Here is a 17,636-nt window from a genome sequence, read left to right as displayed (position 1 = left end):
TCCTTTTATTCGCCTCACATCATCCGTTCTTCATGACGGCCATATTGGATCTCACATCTGATTTGTACCAGAGTCCTGGGGGCAGAGGGGCATTTTCTCCCCATAAATATCAGTCTAGCCCCACATGGACCACAAATCAATGGCAAACAAATTTAGATGCTGTTCTCTCCCCCTACTACACCTATCACACACACACACACACACACACACACACTCAACCACCAATAAAGATTGCAATTAACATTTTTATGAAAGACATGACATGTCACAGGTTAGATGCAAACTGTGCAAGCTTAAAATGAGCAAATACTGAGCACAGTGAGACGATGCTACAGCCATGGGTGTATGAATCAGACACAGGCACTTATTTTAATTATCTTAAATTAGAATGGGAATAAATGACAAAGATAGCCCTGATGGAGGTGGCGATAATGATGACTTGCTGGATGATGATGATGACAATAAGCACAGATGACAATGACGATAATGAATCTTTGTGTATATTCTTACATTAAATTAAGTATTTCTGAAACAAAAACAAATCTATAGAAGGCAACATGAATAAAACAAATAAAGTGAATCCAGGCCATATTTTATAATATTTATCTGTTTGTATTGTCAATTTCAAGCTGTCGGTGTCTCCAAATGAAAGCGTACTATACAAGGCACGATCTGTTATGCGGTCAAAATGAAGCATTGATTATTTGTAAAAACATAAGTGCAAATCAAATCAGTGCTCCTAGGAAGAGATGTATGGCCACCCACCTGCACACACATGAGAAGTGAGCCAATTATCGACCGATTGATTTTATGCACAGCACATATTTTCCCTTTTGTTCAATGTTAAGACCCTTTTTTTCTTTTCTGTCCTTAATAGTTACTGTATCCTCTGCTGCCATAAAGCCCTTATTCCCTGGTTACAAATGAAACCTTTCCCTCGACCTCTTATATATTTTGTTCTCTATTTCGCTTTAATAGCACCAAAATTGGCTACATATTCTTTTACAGTCCCCAGATGCCATTGTGCCCATGTTGTCATTCGATTATTTATAGAAAACTATTACATGCTTACATCACCGGCTTACTTCCCTCATGCGGCCTACCTTTTTTTTTTTTGGAAACCAAAAAGACAATTCTTTACAGGTGTACAAGCCTGCTATTGTAGTCTTCACTGGACCAAAGGTCAAGGTGAATAAAAGTGCATATGTGTCTGATAGCAGGAAGATGAGAAAATAAGCAGAGTTGTGAAAGTGTAAGAAGTGATAGGATCTAGAAAGAGAAAGAGTCTGTGTGATAGACCCATGCAAAGAAAAGAAGCCTCACCAGATACCAGAATAAATAGAATAAGAGTAAAAGGGAGAAACAGAGAAAGACAAAGAGAAACAGAAAGAGTGAAAAAGACTAATGCTTGAAAAAAATAATTTAAAAAAATCTGTAAAAGTGTAATAAATTATATATATATATATATATATATATATATACACACACACACACACACACACACACACACATACATACATACATACATACATATACCAAAAAAAAACACAAAAAAAAACATATATATATATATATATATATATATATATATATATATATATATATATATATATACACTTTAGTTCAGGGTCCAATTCTCACTATTAATAGTTGCTTATTAGAATGCATATTACTAGGATATTGGCTGTTTATTAATACTTATAAAGCACATATTAAGTAAGTACTTATTAGTACTTATAAAGCACATAGCCTTATTCTGCATGACCATATTCTACATCCCTTAATCCTAAACTATGTGAACATATATATATATATATATATATATACACACACACACACACACACACACACACACACACACACACAGAGACTACCATTGAAGACCGTAAGTAGGATTTTTTTTAAAGAATACTGTTATTCAACAAGGATGCATTTCATTGATCAAAAGTGACATTAAATACATTAATAATATACTTTCTATTTCAAATAAATGCAATTATTTTACATTTTCTGAACATAAAAAGAAAATCCTGAAAATCCAAAAAATATTATGCGGCACAACTGTTTTCAACATTAATAAGAAGAAATGGTTTTTAGAGCACCAAATCAGTAGAAGACTGAATTAATGGCTGTATATATATAATTACAGGATATATATATTTATATCTCACACAGGCTCTCTCTCTATATATATATAACAAGTTCTGTCACAGGCTGATGAGTCCTTAACACAACCTGATGACATTTACATCATTTATTATGCCGCAAGCTGATTGGTTTTTGTTGCATCTGCATCCAATGAGCTTGCTTCTCAACATTTAAATTGATGGTTAGACCCTCCACCTTCCTCAGCTTCGCCTGTACAGGACTGCTATGGGTAATTTTATATATGTTATTTGTGCAGCAGCAGCAGCATGTCTTACATACCAAGCAGTGTATCGGTGTTTGTATTGGCAGTAGCAAGTCCCTGTACTCGCGCTGCAGCAGCAGAAATAATCTACAACAGCAATAATCAACAGCACCAGCAGAGTAGCAGATCTGTTCTGCCAAGATATATATATCTTAATATGACAAGAAGAAGGTCAAATATTTGAGCATTTACTCACTCAAAATTAAAGACACAACTCCGTAAACCAAACTGCTCCTCTGATTAAGATAAGCATGGCAGTATTCAGTACAATTCACTATCTATTCATCTCTTCATCAGCCTCCCTAACTTCAAACCACTGAGAATTCAGACAGACAGAAAAATTGTTTTATTGGATTTTGTTTATCTACAGCTCTTTATCCATTCTCTTTTGTTACTTCTTTATGTAAGCCCCATGTTTGTGTTCATAAACTCCCTGCTCCTCTGCGCTCTAGTTGGCTTGTCACTGTTGTACAGGTAAAATGCATGTTATTAATGATCTCCCCAACTGCACGCTGGCATGGTACAGTGCGTGTCGTGTTTAAATTCCTCCCCCTATGCATTGGAACACAGTGGCCCAGCTGCACTAGGCCCAGAGATCGATAAGAGGTCAAGGAGGTCGAGGGTCATTCCTCTCTCCCATTATGACCTGGCCACTCACCTCATATGGTGACTAACGAGGCCTACTGGGTACAGCGCAAGATAAGAGCAGTGTTCAGGGAAAGTGAATAATACTAGAGGGGCTATTCATTCAGAAACAGAATACAGAGGTAATGGAGTACTTCCTTGTTACAGCGTCAACTTGTGTGGAGTATAAATAAAACATACTAACCTCTGTGATGTGGAAAGCAAACTGGACCTTTGTTTAAAAATGATAGCAGAGACTGGGCTACAGAAAACACTGGGCGGAGGGTCATTAGTCCATGGCAAAATATCATGTGGTGCTATAGAAAGCAGTTTCTTAAAGAGTAGTAACTGAAACCTAGAAGAATGGAAATGAACAGGTTTGGAGGAACAATGAATTGTTATAGTCTAAAAAAGAGATAAGGAGTCTATTAGACATGATTATGCCAATGATCAGCTTTTATCAATAATCAATACTCTATTGGATCTCTTTAACCTGAGATGTCCTCTGTGTCTGGATGTTACCTAATTTTTGGAATACAGACAGTCAACCAAATGAACAGCATGTGCAATCAATAATAAATTAAGAGAGCATCAGTTTTTTAGTTTTACTTCTGTTAAATTTAAGATTCTGTGTTTTAGTTACAACTCTTTTAGAAAATGTTTTCTATAGCACCACAATATAATCATGACCTGTATGGCTTTTTCAGTGATTTATTTACGTAACTGGGAGCCAATGTTATTTGGAACATTCTATTGTGTTCGGCAGAATAAACTCATACAGGTTTGGAATGACACGAGGGTGAGTAAATGATGAACTGGGTGAACTGTGCCTTTAATATAATGAGTTAATACAAACATTTACCAACGTACTTGCAAATTTCATGGAACAAAACGTCTTCACTGTGAACATGCATACATTCACGTGTATATCTGTGCACAGGAAGACTAAAACAAAACTAAACATTACCCAAATTCAGCATTAAGCCGATACCCATATTTTACTCTTGAGAATTAAAAAGCCATTTCTGATGAATTTCCCTGGTTCAGCGCCACAAAGTGGCAGGGAGGCGCAGGGGTGGTGCCGCTGGATGCACTCCACTGTATCCGCTAGGTTGTGTAGAGCCATGTGTTTTAAAGATTTGACAGAAGATGCTCTAAATTATCTGCCTTCAGACAGTGCTATCCATTAGTTTCCCTCTCAGCGCCGAGCATGAAATGGGAGTATTGGGGCAACTGTGCGTTGGGAGATATCATTCAGGACTATGAGCTATTGCCAAGCACTGACAGTCAGGATAAATGCCCCCACTTTTCAGGCTGTACAAATGGCATTTGGCCACAATAATTCAGCAAAGGACAGTTCATTCCCCATCCAGAGCGACTGGACCCAGTCAAAAGCTATTACAGCATCTTCTTTATTAGTGCCTATGGTTTTGGTGTAGAGATCCTCAGATAAATACAGCTAAAATGCCACTTCACTCAGAAATATTGGCCCATTCCTCTGTTGCCTGACTGGGCCCGAATGGCAGCCTGTTTCAGACATTATAAACCTTTCTAAAGTCACACATTCCTCCTGCCAGCCATCTGTCATGCTGTAAGTACCATCATTTGCAGACCAATAGAAGTGATCAGTAGTTTTTCCCCCAGGCTCCAAGCGAGGCATCATAGTCAAAGGAATTGATTATCACTTTATCATTTAAGTATAGCTTGCTTTGAAGAATAATAACTCACATTTAAGGTGCCAAATGGCTTTGCATATAGCTCAAAACGCTAGCCATTTAAGAATAATTGTGTAATTCATCATTTGTGACGTTGCTTTATAGTTTTTTGCATCTCGGCGGGGCTAAAGAGCTCGCCCGAATTGAAGCGTGCTGTCACCTGTGACGTTTGAAAATCTCTCCGTCGAAGCTTTAATACTTTGCCAGAGGGACGCGCGCGCGTTCAGACTTCATAAGGTGACAGCGGTTTTATCGTGCGTTGCCTCGTAAAGGCACGTCATCTGTAGGACGCGCCCGACACTTTTATTAAACAGCTATTCACCGCGTGCGCGCCGAGAGATGTGCAAAGATAAATCCTCATGAATAACTGAACTGTCTGTTTGAGGATCCGTGTGTCATACAAAAGTTAGAACGTGATCCAAGCAGCACACAAACTATACAAGGATGAGGTAAAATGGTTGCTTTCAGGATGTATTTGACATAAATAATTAAAACATAAATAATAACCCATTCACATAGATAGGATGTGGCATTGCTTTGGCATTCCTTTTATCCCCTTTGGATTTGATTTCGGTGCAATATTCCAATCAGCCAGATTGGACTAGGTTTTTAGAAAATGAGATCTGGCATTCGACTAAATGAGAATTTCCTGTACAGAGACATTCATTGGTTCACGCAGGAAATTAATGATAAAAACGCCCATCTTTGTGTGTGGCGTGCGTATCGCCGCTAATCTGCGCCTTTGTGCAAATGTAACCAAGGCTGCTCTTTGGCAATCGAGCGCAACGCCACGGCTTTGAGAAAAACCACTTGTTCTGTCACATAATTAGAGATCTCATACCCGCTTTGTGATGGGGGGAGAGAGCGGATGGAGGGGGCCTTGTTTGCCCATTTAAAGTGTGATTCAGATAATAGTGTTCTCATCAAAGGTAGCAATTACATTCATTACACAGGCGGCCGCGAGGAAATTAAGTGGCAGGAAAATGAAAAGCTTAATATGTACTTCCTTTATCCCATTTCTTTCCCTTTCTCTACTTCTACACACGCCCCGTGTCGCACAAGGGTGGGGGTGTAAGATAGGGTCTCTCCAGAAATAAATAGTCTTGGGGGCGTGAAGAATAAATCCAGCAGTGGTCCTCCTTCACCCTTTAGCAGTAATGATTTTGCGTTGGGGCAGCCGTTTCTATAGCTGCGCTCTTCAGGCAGGATTAAAAGCCTTTCTTCGGGGGCTAATGTCCACGGCAGCCTTTAAATGACTCCAGCATATGATTGGAGTCTTAAAAAAGTGCTCAGGGGCCTTCTCCAAATTAATACCCAATTCCTTTTCAGGAGAAAATGAATTGTTTCGCATTCTATAAAACCACAAACAGCACATAAATCAAGCGCTTTGGAGGAGAGAAGGGGGCCTGCTCATTCAAAGGCTTTTAAATGTGAATTAGGGCTACGGGGGAACTTGGTCTGACTTACCCCCGAGCAGGTGTAGATGGAGCGGCTTCAGACACTCTGCAGATGCCAAATTTAAATGGAGAGTGAGAAGGGAGAAAACTAAGCAGGACAAACAAATTGAACCAATTGTGACCGAATAACTTCAAGTCGTGAGTTTGAAAGTATATCGAGCTGTAATCAAATATTTGGATACTATAACCGGGTGTCAAAACCAGAAAGAAAGAAAGGTCGCAATGGCATTTATAAAACACTGAAACATCGTTGGATATTAAACAGTCTAGTTTTCTAGATTTCCAGAATCTCTTAATCTGACGTTGACCAAGCTGAGAGAGAGCTAACTGTTATCATCACAGCAACTATTTTTTCACATGGAGGCCTACTGTTGCACTCCGGCTTTGAAAACAATAACGCTTCATGAAAAGAAGCCCACTTGAAACCCCAATTAATCTTTTTCAACTGACAAATTACTGTCACCCTGCTTGAATTATTTAAGGGGAAGTGGCTTCACGGGAAACCTGAGCATAATTAAATTGCTATAAAATAACATTAGTGTGGACAGGCCATTAGGAAGTGTTGTAATTGACTGCTTCAGGGGTCGTAGTTCAACCCCACAAGGTCGGGCTGTCGTGCCTGCCTTTGGATCAGTTTACGCCGCTTTTCACTGAAACCCACAGACTGTAAATGCTGCACCTCATTGTAACTGTCTAAAGTCTGTTTGACTTCATTTATAATTCTCATTCAATAACGCTAATATATTGGTGCACTTTGAATCAAGACTTCTCAGCTCATTCATATGCAACAATCAAAACACTGACAACTGAATACGCTTTGCGCATAATAAATGCAAAAGAGTGAAAGAAAATATGATATTAAGCCATACAGGCCTACCTTATTTCCCTTCATCACAACTTGACATCCTGCGCCATCTAGTGTCCTAAGTGTGTAATGAAGCTGGATTCAGCCCTATTTACAGTAAAGTACAGAATTTTAGACATAAACAGCAATTACATGCTTTTGGTAAGAAGAATTGTCTGTTTGAGATCACAACACAAATGCAATGTTATTTGTGAGTCATGAGTTTTAATGGATTTCAGGATAACTGCAAAATAAAAAAATAATGTCCGATCAGTGGGTTTCAAACTAGGGTCTGGGGCCACAAGGGAGTGCTAAGGGAAAAGTCTGAGGAAATCAGTGTACAAATGTAAATAAATGAATCATAAAAACTAACTAACCAACTACATAACTTGGATAAAATAAATAAAACATTGATTAAAATATTAAATTTTTTTAAATTAAACAAATACATTTATCTACCTTATTTTTCAGGTAACAGCGGGCACGGCCATTTGTAAATTTAATGGGTCTAGCTTCTGGTGTCATTCGCTTCTAGTTATTTTTAGCTGAACAAAACAGCTCTTTATGCTGCTTGATACTGCAAACGTGTATTTCTTACCATATTATTTTAATGTATTGTCTTAATTATAAATACTGGTTTGTAGCGCAAACAGTTTTACAGTTTACTGCACTTTGATATTCTTCTCGTTATTTCCCTATAGTGGATAATAAATCATAAGTCTTGCACATTCACAGAAAACACTTTACTACGTGTTGAAAAATAAGGTGGATAGTACAGCACAGTAATATAGTGAGAAGGAAAAAAATGTATTAATGTATTATAATAAAAACTAAATATTTTCCAAATTCTGTTTTACACATATTTATATAATTATATAATTTTCACAGTATAAATTTGGTCTTTATATATGAAAATATATAGATGCCTTTTAAATTTTAGGATGGGGGGGCCCTCGCACCAGTATTATCATATTTAGGGGTCCACGCATGGCATCTAAAAGATTTGTGTTAGATAATAGCTTGGTAGTAAAATCTGACCTTTTTTTTTTTTTTTTTTTTTTTTTTTTGCTATGTGTCCCACAACACCTATTTTACTGTAGGGGAAAAGTCTAACTCCACAATAAGGTTATATGAATAGGCATTTTTAACATTTTAACCTCCAATGAGTGCCAGACAAGTTGTTTTCTGGTCATGTGAACCATGATCACAGGCAATGAATTGCCACATGTTACACTAGAACCCTCTCATTACAACTCTGAAGAGTGTCATAAGGATCCAAAGCTCTCGCTCTAACTGGTCATTTGTCACAACCTCTTCAATGGTTTTCCTACAACCCTGACACAAATGGGGCAATGCGATCTTCGGCTAACTTCCCCTCTAGTTAAATATTAAACGCTATGAAACATAAATGAGCCAATCCTGCTATTTAAAGTAATGCAATTGGCTCAAGTACTCATCAAATTGCCCATGACATTTGAATATGGAAATTATCCATGTATTTAGCCAATCTGGTAAAAGGAGATGAATCATCAATGCACTTGATGCAGGTTTTGAAACTCTAAAAGGTTTTTTTTTTTTTTTAATGGATCTGTTTTGCAGTAGGCTACCATTTGGATATTAATGTCAATTAATATGATTAAGATCTAGCTAATTTAAGAAAATATTAAAAAGGTAAAATGGCACACAAGACTTTCACAAATATGCTTTTAATTAGGCCTATAACTAAATTATTTACATAATAACAAGATGGAAATAAAGCTCTAGTTAATTGCTCAATGAGGCATTGACAGTGAGAGTATCAAGTTAAATGTAATATTTTTAATCTTTTTGAAATATTTATAATATCATACTGATTTATCATTAGCTATAGCTAATGACAGCAAGTTAAACTCCACTGTAAATACTTACATATAGGCTACAATATTTGTGCTGTTGTTTTCCATCGAAACGATGTCCTTTCCTGGACGATATGCCGTCATTATGAACATGGCTTTTGTTATTTAAAATATTAAGAAAACATGATTTGATTAGAGGAAGGGAATAACTGAATACGTCTTAATTGTTTGACAGTTTGTCATTTTAACAAATTTAGGCTACATACAGGCTAACACTATAGACATGGCAAAATGGCAACACCAGCTCAAATCACGAAATTGAAATTATGCATAATTCACTCCTATGTTCGCATATTTTAGGATAATGTGTTAGGATACATTCCTTTTAAACGTCTGGTTTGCTCTGCAGAAGTCCTGTACACTCACAGTGACACACAGGAACTAAATGTTCATTACTCAGAACGAAGTCGGAATCATTTCAGCGGCGCACCACCTGGTTGAACTTTCACCCATTCGTTTCTTTTGTTTTGATGTCGCAGAGCATCATTTTGGCCCACCAAACATCGGGTTTTACTCTCCGTTTACTAATGACACAGTCCTAGTGGACACACGGAGTATGTTTCAAACACGTCGATCTAACGGCTGGTCAAATGTAAAGCTCGTTTAAAATCTGTTTTCAACTGAATCAGTCGTGCTAACTCGCTGACGTTAGCTGTCCAGCATCAACATGGAGCTTTATTTCCTCCCATTTTTCTAATATCTCCTTAAATAACGGGTCGACAGTCAGTACACCCAACAACCGAGTGTGGTTTTAATTCATCCGACGTTTTTGAGAAGGTAACTGTTTTTAATTATTTGTATTAACGATAGCGTAATAGTTAGAAATACATAGCAACGTCAACGTTCACACTTGCTATCATAGCAACGCCTGTTACCTTGTCAACTGGATAACAGCCAGACTAATACAACTGATTAGTGTTTGTTACAACTGTCACAAGTTCCACGGTAACTTATTAGCTTAAGATATTATATGACATTTGTTTACCGACCTGTTTGCCTGTGGTTACATGTAATTGTAGAAGAATCGACTGGATTCACACTTTATAGACTGTTTATAAAGTTTTATTTTGTTGCTGTTTGAAGTAGGTGTCATGTTACATATATTAGTTTTTATTAAATTTACATCTCTACGGTCTTCTGGTTGTATTTTATTTACAGTCTGTTTGGTCTAGCTTAAGACAGCAGAGAACGACGGTGCAGATCTTTCAATGGGCGAGGAGAAGCCAGAACCACTGGATTTTGTGAAGGACTTTCAGGAGTACCTGAGTCAGCAGACCCAACATGTCAACATGATATCTGGCTCTGTCATTGGAGTGAAAGACAGTGAGGATCTCCAAGGAGGTAATGCTCGACTAAAAATGTACAAAATGTATCAGAATGTAGTTGTGCTTTTTATGATTCAGTATTAATGCACGTTTTTTAAACATCTGCATGCATACATTTTCATCTGATGGTACTTACCATGAATAGGGTACAAAAAAGAGCCTGAAACATTTTTTTCCTCGGTAAAAAAAAGGTGATTTACTTACCTGGTGAAATTCACCAACTTTAGGAGGTCACACAAAATAATAGAAACGTTTTTTTCTATTTACTTTACATTAGGTTTACATTTTTTCTGTTTATTAAAATAAAAAAATAAGTAAAAAATATTTTTTTATTTTGCAAATTTAACCTAATTTAAGCCATCCATCAGTAGGTGCTAGTTTGAGACCAATTGTTGGTTTGTAGTTATTAATACACTTTTAAAGTTATTTATTTATTTAAATTATTTATAATTTACTTATTTAATATTTATTATTTAATTTAATTATCTATGTCTTCTAGCCATGCTGCAGGGATCCCAGTGTTGTTACATTTTTGTTGTTAATTTTGGAACAATAAATTAAAGTTACACTATGTAACATTTATTGGTTCAAAATGAACAAAATGTAAATAATTTGTCAATACATAATCAATCCTTCTTCCAAAACGTGTTTTTGTCTTACCTTGATTCACTATGGTAAGCCTATTATTATAAGCATTTATATTTTAGACCGGGCTGGATTGAAACGCATGTATGGAAATTGCGTACATACATCACTCGCCTGTGTGTGTCTCATTATATCTGTAAATAGAGAAAAGTTGCTATGGCTACTTTGACGCATGTGTGGTGTGGGAGTGCCATAGGTTAGTTGTCACAACGAGCGAGAAAGATGGACATGGTGCACGCTAAATCTCGAATCACATGTTTAAAAAAACTTAGAATTGGTCTGCTGACAAAAAGAGAATGCAATAGTCACACAGCTTGTAATAAAACAAGAATCAACATTGGCTTGGCTTTTCGGAGATAGCGAGAACAGAGGGATTTGAAATGTTGTAAAGTGACGTGGAGATGGGGTTTTTATTACTCAACAGGTGAGTAAGGGATTTTATTGATCAGATAAATTGCCATATGTAGCTCTCTAACAGAGTTTATTGTAAAGCATTATCTACCATTTCTGTTAATGGGTATAGCTACTGTAATGTCTTCAGCTAGTCAGCTTGAGATCCTTTCCATCTAAACTGGTTATATCTCTTAAACCTTGTAGTGAATGTTTTATGAGCAGTAGGATAATCTCTCTTTTTAATTATGAGAAAGAACCATATTCATCCGCAGTCACGCATAGCTGAAGCACAACCAAAACAGTGTTCCTCCACAAAATGCACAGTTTTGTTTTTTAACCGCTAGAGGGCCAAAAGTTAAATAATGTAACTTTAACTAACATGCAGTCTCTGAACTTCTCAACACTGACACCTCAAAATATATCATGCCAAAATGTTGACAAATATGATACATTTGTTAAAATGATATTTAAAGGTACACTATGCAACTTTTGGCGCTCTAGCATAAGAGCTGAAACTTCTGAAATATCAGCACTTCTTGTCCAGTCAGATTCAAAAATCAGAACTAACTGTATATAAAAAATAATAATAGCACAAAGAGCTTATTTATACAGCAAAATAACAATTATAATATAGCGATAAGATCGCATATTGCAGTATTGAGCAACTCAAAATCACCCCAAGGGAAATTCCTTTTCTGCGACAGCCCTAATTCTAGTGTGCTGAATGCAAAACTCTAATATAACAACATCTTGATGTGTCACATGTCTTAATCTGTTCTCTTTTTTTCCTTAAAGAACTTGGTCAGAATGGCCTGGAGCACCCAGCAGTGGACATATCCTTAGAAGATAGTTCAGGGATGTTAGTGGATGGCTTTGAGAGAACATATGATGGCAAACTCAAGTGCCGCTATTGCAACTACGCCACCAGAGGCACCGCACGGCTAATCGAACACATTCGCATCCACACAGGTAAGACTGAAAACTTTAGTTACACTCTGACTAGTTTTATAGCTGCTTTTTGGTCTTTTCATCAGCTTACCAAGTACATAAGATGTTCCCTATCTCTTCCTCCAGGTGAAAAACCCCATAGATGTCACTTGTGTCCGTTCGCCTCAGCGTACGAGCGCCACCTGGAGGCGCACATGCGCTCTCACACGGGTGAGAAGCCCTACAAATGTGAGCTCTGCTCTTTCCGCTGCAGCGATCGCAGTAACCTTTCTCATCACCGACGTCGAAGACACAAACTCCTTCCTATGAAGGGCGCACGCTCTGCTATCTCACACCGGAAAATGCTCAGTGTCCTCCAGAAAAGAGGAAACTCTCTGGGTTATGGCCGCCGGCTACTCATCAACCTCAGCCCTCCATCCATGGTATTGCAAAAGCCCAGCTCAGAGCAGCACCACTTGGGCGACTTCGGTCATGATCTCCCTCCTCACGCCCACCTCCATCAGGAGGCTTATAACAGCCTAGGAAAGGATGCGCAAGCTGGTGGAGCAATTGGAAGTGGCTCCAGGGAGGACCAGGACATGGGATTGGACAACCCGCTGAACCAGCTTTCGACTTTGGCCGGTCAGCTCGCCAGCATCCCACCTGAAGCCCAAGGTGCACCGGTATCTCCCGGAGCAGAATCTCTACCCGACGAAAAACCCACGTTCCTCGTCCAGCAGCCTGTGACGGCACCCGCTGCCGTTTCTGTCAGCGCGGCTCAAGCTTCTTCTCCCATCACTCCCGAGCCCAGACCGGCAGCGCACAGTGGCTGTAGCCCAGGGGTGGGACCCTGCAGCGAGAGAACCAGCACTCCCAGCGGTACCAACAGCCAGCCAGGGACGCCCACTCCAGTACAGGACCCCCAGATGCTTCACCACTGCCCCCACTGTCACATATATTTCCCTGACAACATCCTCTACACCATCCACATGGGTTGCCATGGTTACGAGAACCCTTTTCAGTGTAACATATGCGGACACAGATGCAGAAACAGCTATGACTTTGCCTGCCACTTTGCAAGAGGTCAGCACAAATAAGGACACATGGGTATTGCTGGCCTCTTCATTGCCCTGTTTTACATAATAATACAATTATAGTATCTGGAACATTCCAAAGACAAAATTGGTTGACTCTGCTTTGTAATTATTTTATTGCTATGTTATGATGAAGTCAGTAAGCCACATTCAAAGTGCACATTTTTTGGTCTTTGAAAAGGTAAGAAATGTGGATGCTAATGGTGTTCTCACATCAAAAACTACTATCCCAGATTATTCCAGTTTGAGATTTTGAGAATTTTCCAATTTTGTAATCATTCAGAACACAGATTTTGCCTCAACTCTTTTTTTTTTATAAGTGCCAGAGTTCAGTAATCAGTGCCTACAGTTAATTTCTGAAAGTTGTGACTTAACATTTTGTATTATTATTATTTTTACATTTCGATTTCAGTGACATGAATGACAGTAAATGTTTTGGCTATTCTAACGCTTTAGTTTAAATGTTGTAACATGACATTGCCATATTTAATTTTTCTTTCCTCTAATTTAAGATAAAAATGATTTATTGATACAAATTATTACTTGCTTATTGGTTGAGAGAGCTACATTATTTAAGCTTAACTTAAATCATCAAGGTTGAGACTGAAAATGAAATAGCACAGATAAGTACCTGGCTGTTTAGCAGTGGGAAATAGTGTCCTGTAGGATTGTTGTCCAAACTGATCATTTTAGTGACCTGAGGTCTTCTTACTTAGCACCATATAGCACATGGCTGTATACACTGGTTTTGTAAAGCAGTGTTGATGATTGTGTTTTAGCAGTGTGGGCACACTGGTCTCTCTCTTTCATTCTCTCACCCTCATCGCTACCACCGGTGCCATTCTGTAGATGTTATTTGTAATGTTTTTGGAAACGTCTGTGGTGCTACTATAATTCTGTCTGCATAATGAACTAAAGTATCAGATAAGTATTGAATAACATGTTTTGGTGGATTTGATGTTGAATGTCAATAAACCCGAGTTATGCGATGTGTACTGCAATGACTTTCCTGTCATTTAATTCTCAAAACCAAAAATGTTTGCCTTGCACTTTTATGTGGTCCACGTGAGGGAGCCACCTTTGCCATGTGGTGAGTTTCCTAAATATCTTCCTGCGAATAAAACTTGAAAGGTCTCTTATGTCTTAGATCCACCAGAAAAGTTAAAGAAATAGAAATTCTTTAATCATAGATTAAATCTCAAATCCTGTATGTGTAGAAAGAAAGACAAACACCTGCTACATACAAAACTAATTATTAAAACCTACATGTCTATACAGTAAAGATGAAACCAGTTTCTAGTTCACAGTTTTGTGAATTATGACCGAGCTGAACGATCCATTACACTGTCAATTGCCACCTGTATAATTTGAGTTAATGCTTGTAAAATTAGAACACCCAAGTCCTCACTGGTTTCAATTTTCTAATGGTAGTCTTTCACTGGAAACACCCACTGTAATACTGCATCATTCCATTTAAGAACAAATCATTTGGAAGGTCAAACTAAAGCTTAAACTCAATGTGCAAGTCAGCAGCAGTATATCAAGCCTGAGGCTTGTTAATAATTATTTAAATATGTAAATTAGTTTTCACCAATGGACATACTTGATCCATATTTGTCATGACAGTGACCTGGAGCAATGCTGCAAAATATCCAGAAAAGCAGGTTTGTATATTCAAATATGTGTTGTAAAGATGATTTCAAGATGATGTTTGTATGACTGTATGATCCATGGTAAATTTGCTTTTGATGTAAGTTTTTAAACTGTTGATGAAAAAAACTTTTGACTTTCTGACGAATATCTCATCTTTTCCAAAACACATCTGTGAATGGGATTCTATCAGTTGCTAAAACGTACACTAGACAGTAGAACTTATCAGAGAGTGTTGGTTCCTTAATGTAGCATTTACCATCTGAGGATAATGGTTTTCCTGGATAAAGTTAAATATGAATAAAATATTATTGACCAGCTGCGTCAGCAGCACACACATGCGTCATGGAGCTCACGTGTACAGCGTCGACCAATATTGAGCCTGCGTTCTGACATAGAACCTGGAAGCGCTGCACTGTGTTTACAACATAAACAGCGTAGGAGAATGACGGAAGGGAAGAAATTGCTAAAGAAAGTCATTATTTTTGTTTCGTTTCTGCGCACAAGTATTCTCGTCGCCTCGTAACATTAAAGTTGAACCACTGCAGTCACATGGACTATTTTACCAATGTCTTAACTACCTTTCACACTTTGAAGTGTACATTTTGGACTTTGACAAAGTTAGAAATGTGGATGCTATTTGTTAATGGTGTCCTGTCCTCATGTAACGGAGGTCAGCTTGTGCAGGCGAAGTAGGCCTGGGTTTGAACAATCCTATTTATTTCTACTCTCATAAGTTTATGCTACACCTGCGTCCTAAATCATATGCCAAAACTCGACTCTCTCGTGAATGCGTGGACGGCCATTACTGTAAGTTAGTATTTACAGTTTATGAAGTTATAATTATGGATATTTTTCTTACAAAAACGCATAGCTTTGCTTCAGAAGGCCTTTATTAGCCCCCTGGAGCCATATGGATTACGTTTATGATGGATGGATGCGCTTTTTTGGGCTTCAAAAATGGCACTATTCACTCCCATTATAAAACTTGGAAGAATCAGGATTTTTTAAAATATAACTCCGATTGTGTTTAGCTTAAAGAAGAAAGTTATATACACCCAGGATGGCTTGAGGGTGAGTAAATTATGGGATAATTTCATTTTTGGGTGAACTATCCCTTTAAAGAGTACCCATGTCTTGTAAATGAGACCGTATAGAGCAATACATTTAAACAGCCCATTCCACATGATGAACTCACCGTATCTTTACATGTACAGCTATATAGAATCCACCATGTAACATTCTAACTTGTACACTTTTACTTTCAATTTTAAACACATTGGCCTATTCCTTAGCTGTTCTGCTGTACAGGTGCTGGTCATATAATTAGAATATCATCAAAAAGTTGATTTATTTAACTAATTCCATTCAAAAAGTGAAACTTGTATATTATATTCATTCATTACACACAGACTGATATATTTCAAATGTTCATTTCTTTTAATTTTGATGATTATAACTAAGGAAAATCCCAAATTCAGTATCTCAGAAAATTAGAATATTACTTAAGACCAATACAAAGAAAGGATTTTTAGAAATTTTGGCCAACTGAAAAGTATGAACATGAAAAGTATGAGCATGTACAGCACTCAATACTTAGTTGGGGCTCCTTTTGCCTGAATTACTGCAGCAATGCGGCATGGCATGGAGTCGATCAGTCTGTGGCACTGCTCAGGTGTTATGAGAGCTCAGGTTGCTCTGATAGTGGCCTTCAGCTCTTCTGCATTGTTAGGTCTGGCATATCGCATCTTCCTCTTCACAATACCCCATAGATTTTCTATGGGGTTAAGGTCAGGCAAGTTTGCTGGCCAATTAAGAACAGGGATACCATGGTCCTTAAACCAGGTACTGGTAGCTTTGGCACTGTGTGCAGGTGCCAAGTCCAGTTGGAAAATGAAATCTGCATCTCCATAAAGTTGGTCAGCAGCAGGAAGCATGAAGTGCTCTAAAACTTCCTGGTATACGGCTGCGTTGACCTTGGACCTCAGAAAACACAGTGGACCAACACCAGCAGATGACATGGCACCCCAAACCATCACTGACTGTGGAAACTTTACACTGGACCTCAAGCAACGTGGATTGGTTGCCTCTCCTCTCTTCCTCCAGACTCTGGGACCCTGATTTCCAAATGAAATGCAAAATTTACTTTCATCAGAGAACATAACTTTGGACCACTCAGCAGCAGTCCAGTCCTTTTTGTCTTTAGACGCTTCTGACGCTGTCTGTTGTTCAAGAGTGGCTTGACACAAGGAATGCGACAGCTGAAACCCATGTCTTGCAAACGTCTGTGCGTAGTGGTTCTTGAAGCACTGACTCCAGCTGCAGTCCACTACCCACATTTTTGAATGGGTTTTGTTTCACAATCCTCTCCAGGGTGCGGTTATCCCTATTGCTTGTACACTTTTTTCTACCACATATTTTCCTTCCTTTCACCTCTCTATTAATGTGCTTGGACACAGAGCTCTGTGAACAGCCAGCCTCTTTTGCAATGACCTTTTGTGTCTTGCCCTCCTTGTGCAAGGTGTCAATGGTTGTCTTTTGGACAACTGTCAAGTCAGCAGTCTTCCCCATGATTGTGTAGCCTACAGAACTAGACTGAGAGACCATTTAAAGGCCTTTGCAGGTGTTTTAAGTTAATTAGCTGATTAGAGTGTAGC

The 17,636-nt window shown here is 38.2% G+C and overlaps 1 protein-coding gene across 4 annotated transcripts; it reads left to right on the top strand.

Annotated features, from left to right (window-relative positions):
* Positions 1 to 9,379: 9,379 nt before the first annotated feature.
* On the top strand, positions 9,380 to 14,330 carry ikzf5 (IKAROS family zinc finger 5). 4 transcript variants are annotated; one of them, XM_048191256.1, is made up of 4 exons: positions 9,380 to 9,722; positions 10,118 to 10,286; positions 12,104 to 12,277; positions 12,383 to 14,330. In XM_048191256.1, exons 2-4 carry the CDS (start codon positions 10,154 to 10,156, stop codon positions 13,330 to 13,332), a joined length of 1,257 nt encoding a protein of 418 aa, XP_048047213.1. In that variant the 5' UTR covers positions 9,380 to 9,722; positions 10,118 to 10,153; the 3' UTR covers positions 13,333 to 14,330. The 4 variants fall into 4 exon arrangements, with proteins under 4 accessions (XP_048047213.1, XP_048047212.1, XP_048047214.1 ...); XM_048191255.1 differs by having other exon boundaries at positions 9,381 to 9,722; positions 10,104 to 10,286; XM_048191257.1 differs by lacking the exon at positions 9,380 to 9,722 and adding an exon at positions 9,753 to 9,890 and having other exon boundaries at positions 10,104 to 10,286.
* The last annotated feature ends 3,306 nt before the right edge of the window (positions 14,331 to 17,636 follow it).

Source organism: Megalobrama amblycephala, linkage group LG5 (assembly GCF_018812025.1).
Source record: "Megalobrama amblycephala isolate DHTTF-2021 linkage group LG5, ASM1881202v1, whole genome shotgun sequence".
NCBI lineage: Eukaryota > Metazoa > Chordata > Actinopteri > Cypriniformes > Xenocyprididae > Megalobrama > Megalobrama amblycephala.
This window is presented reverse-complemented; position numbering and strand designations above follow the sequence as displayed.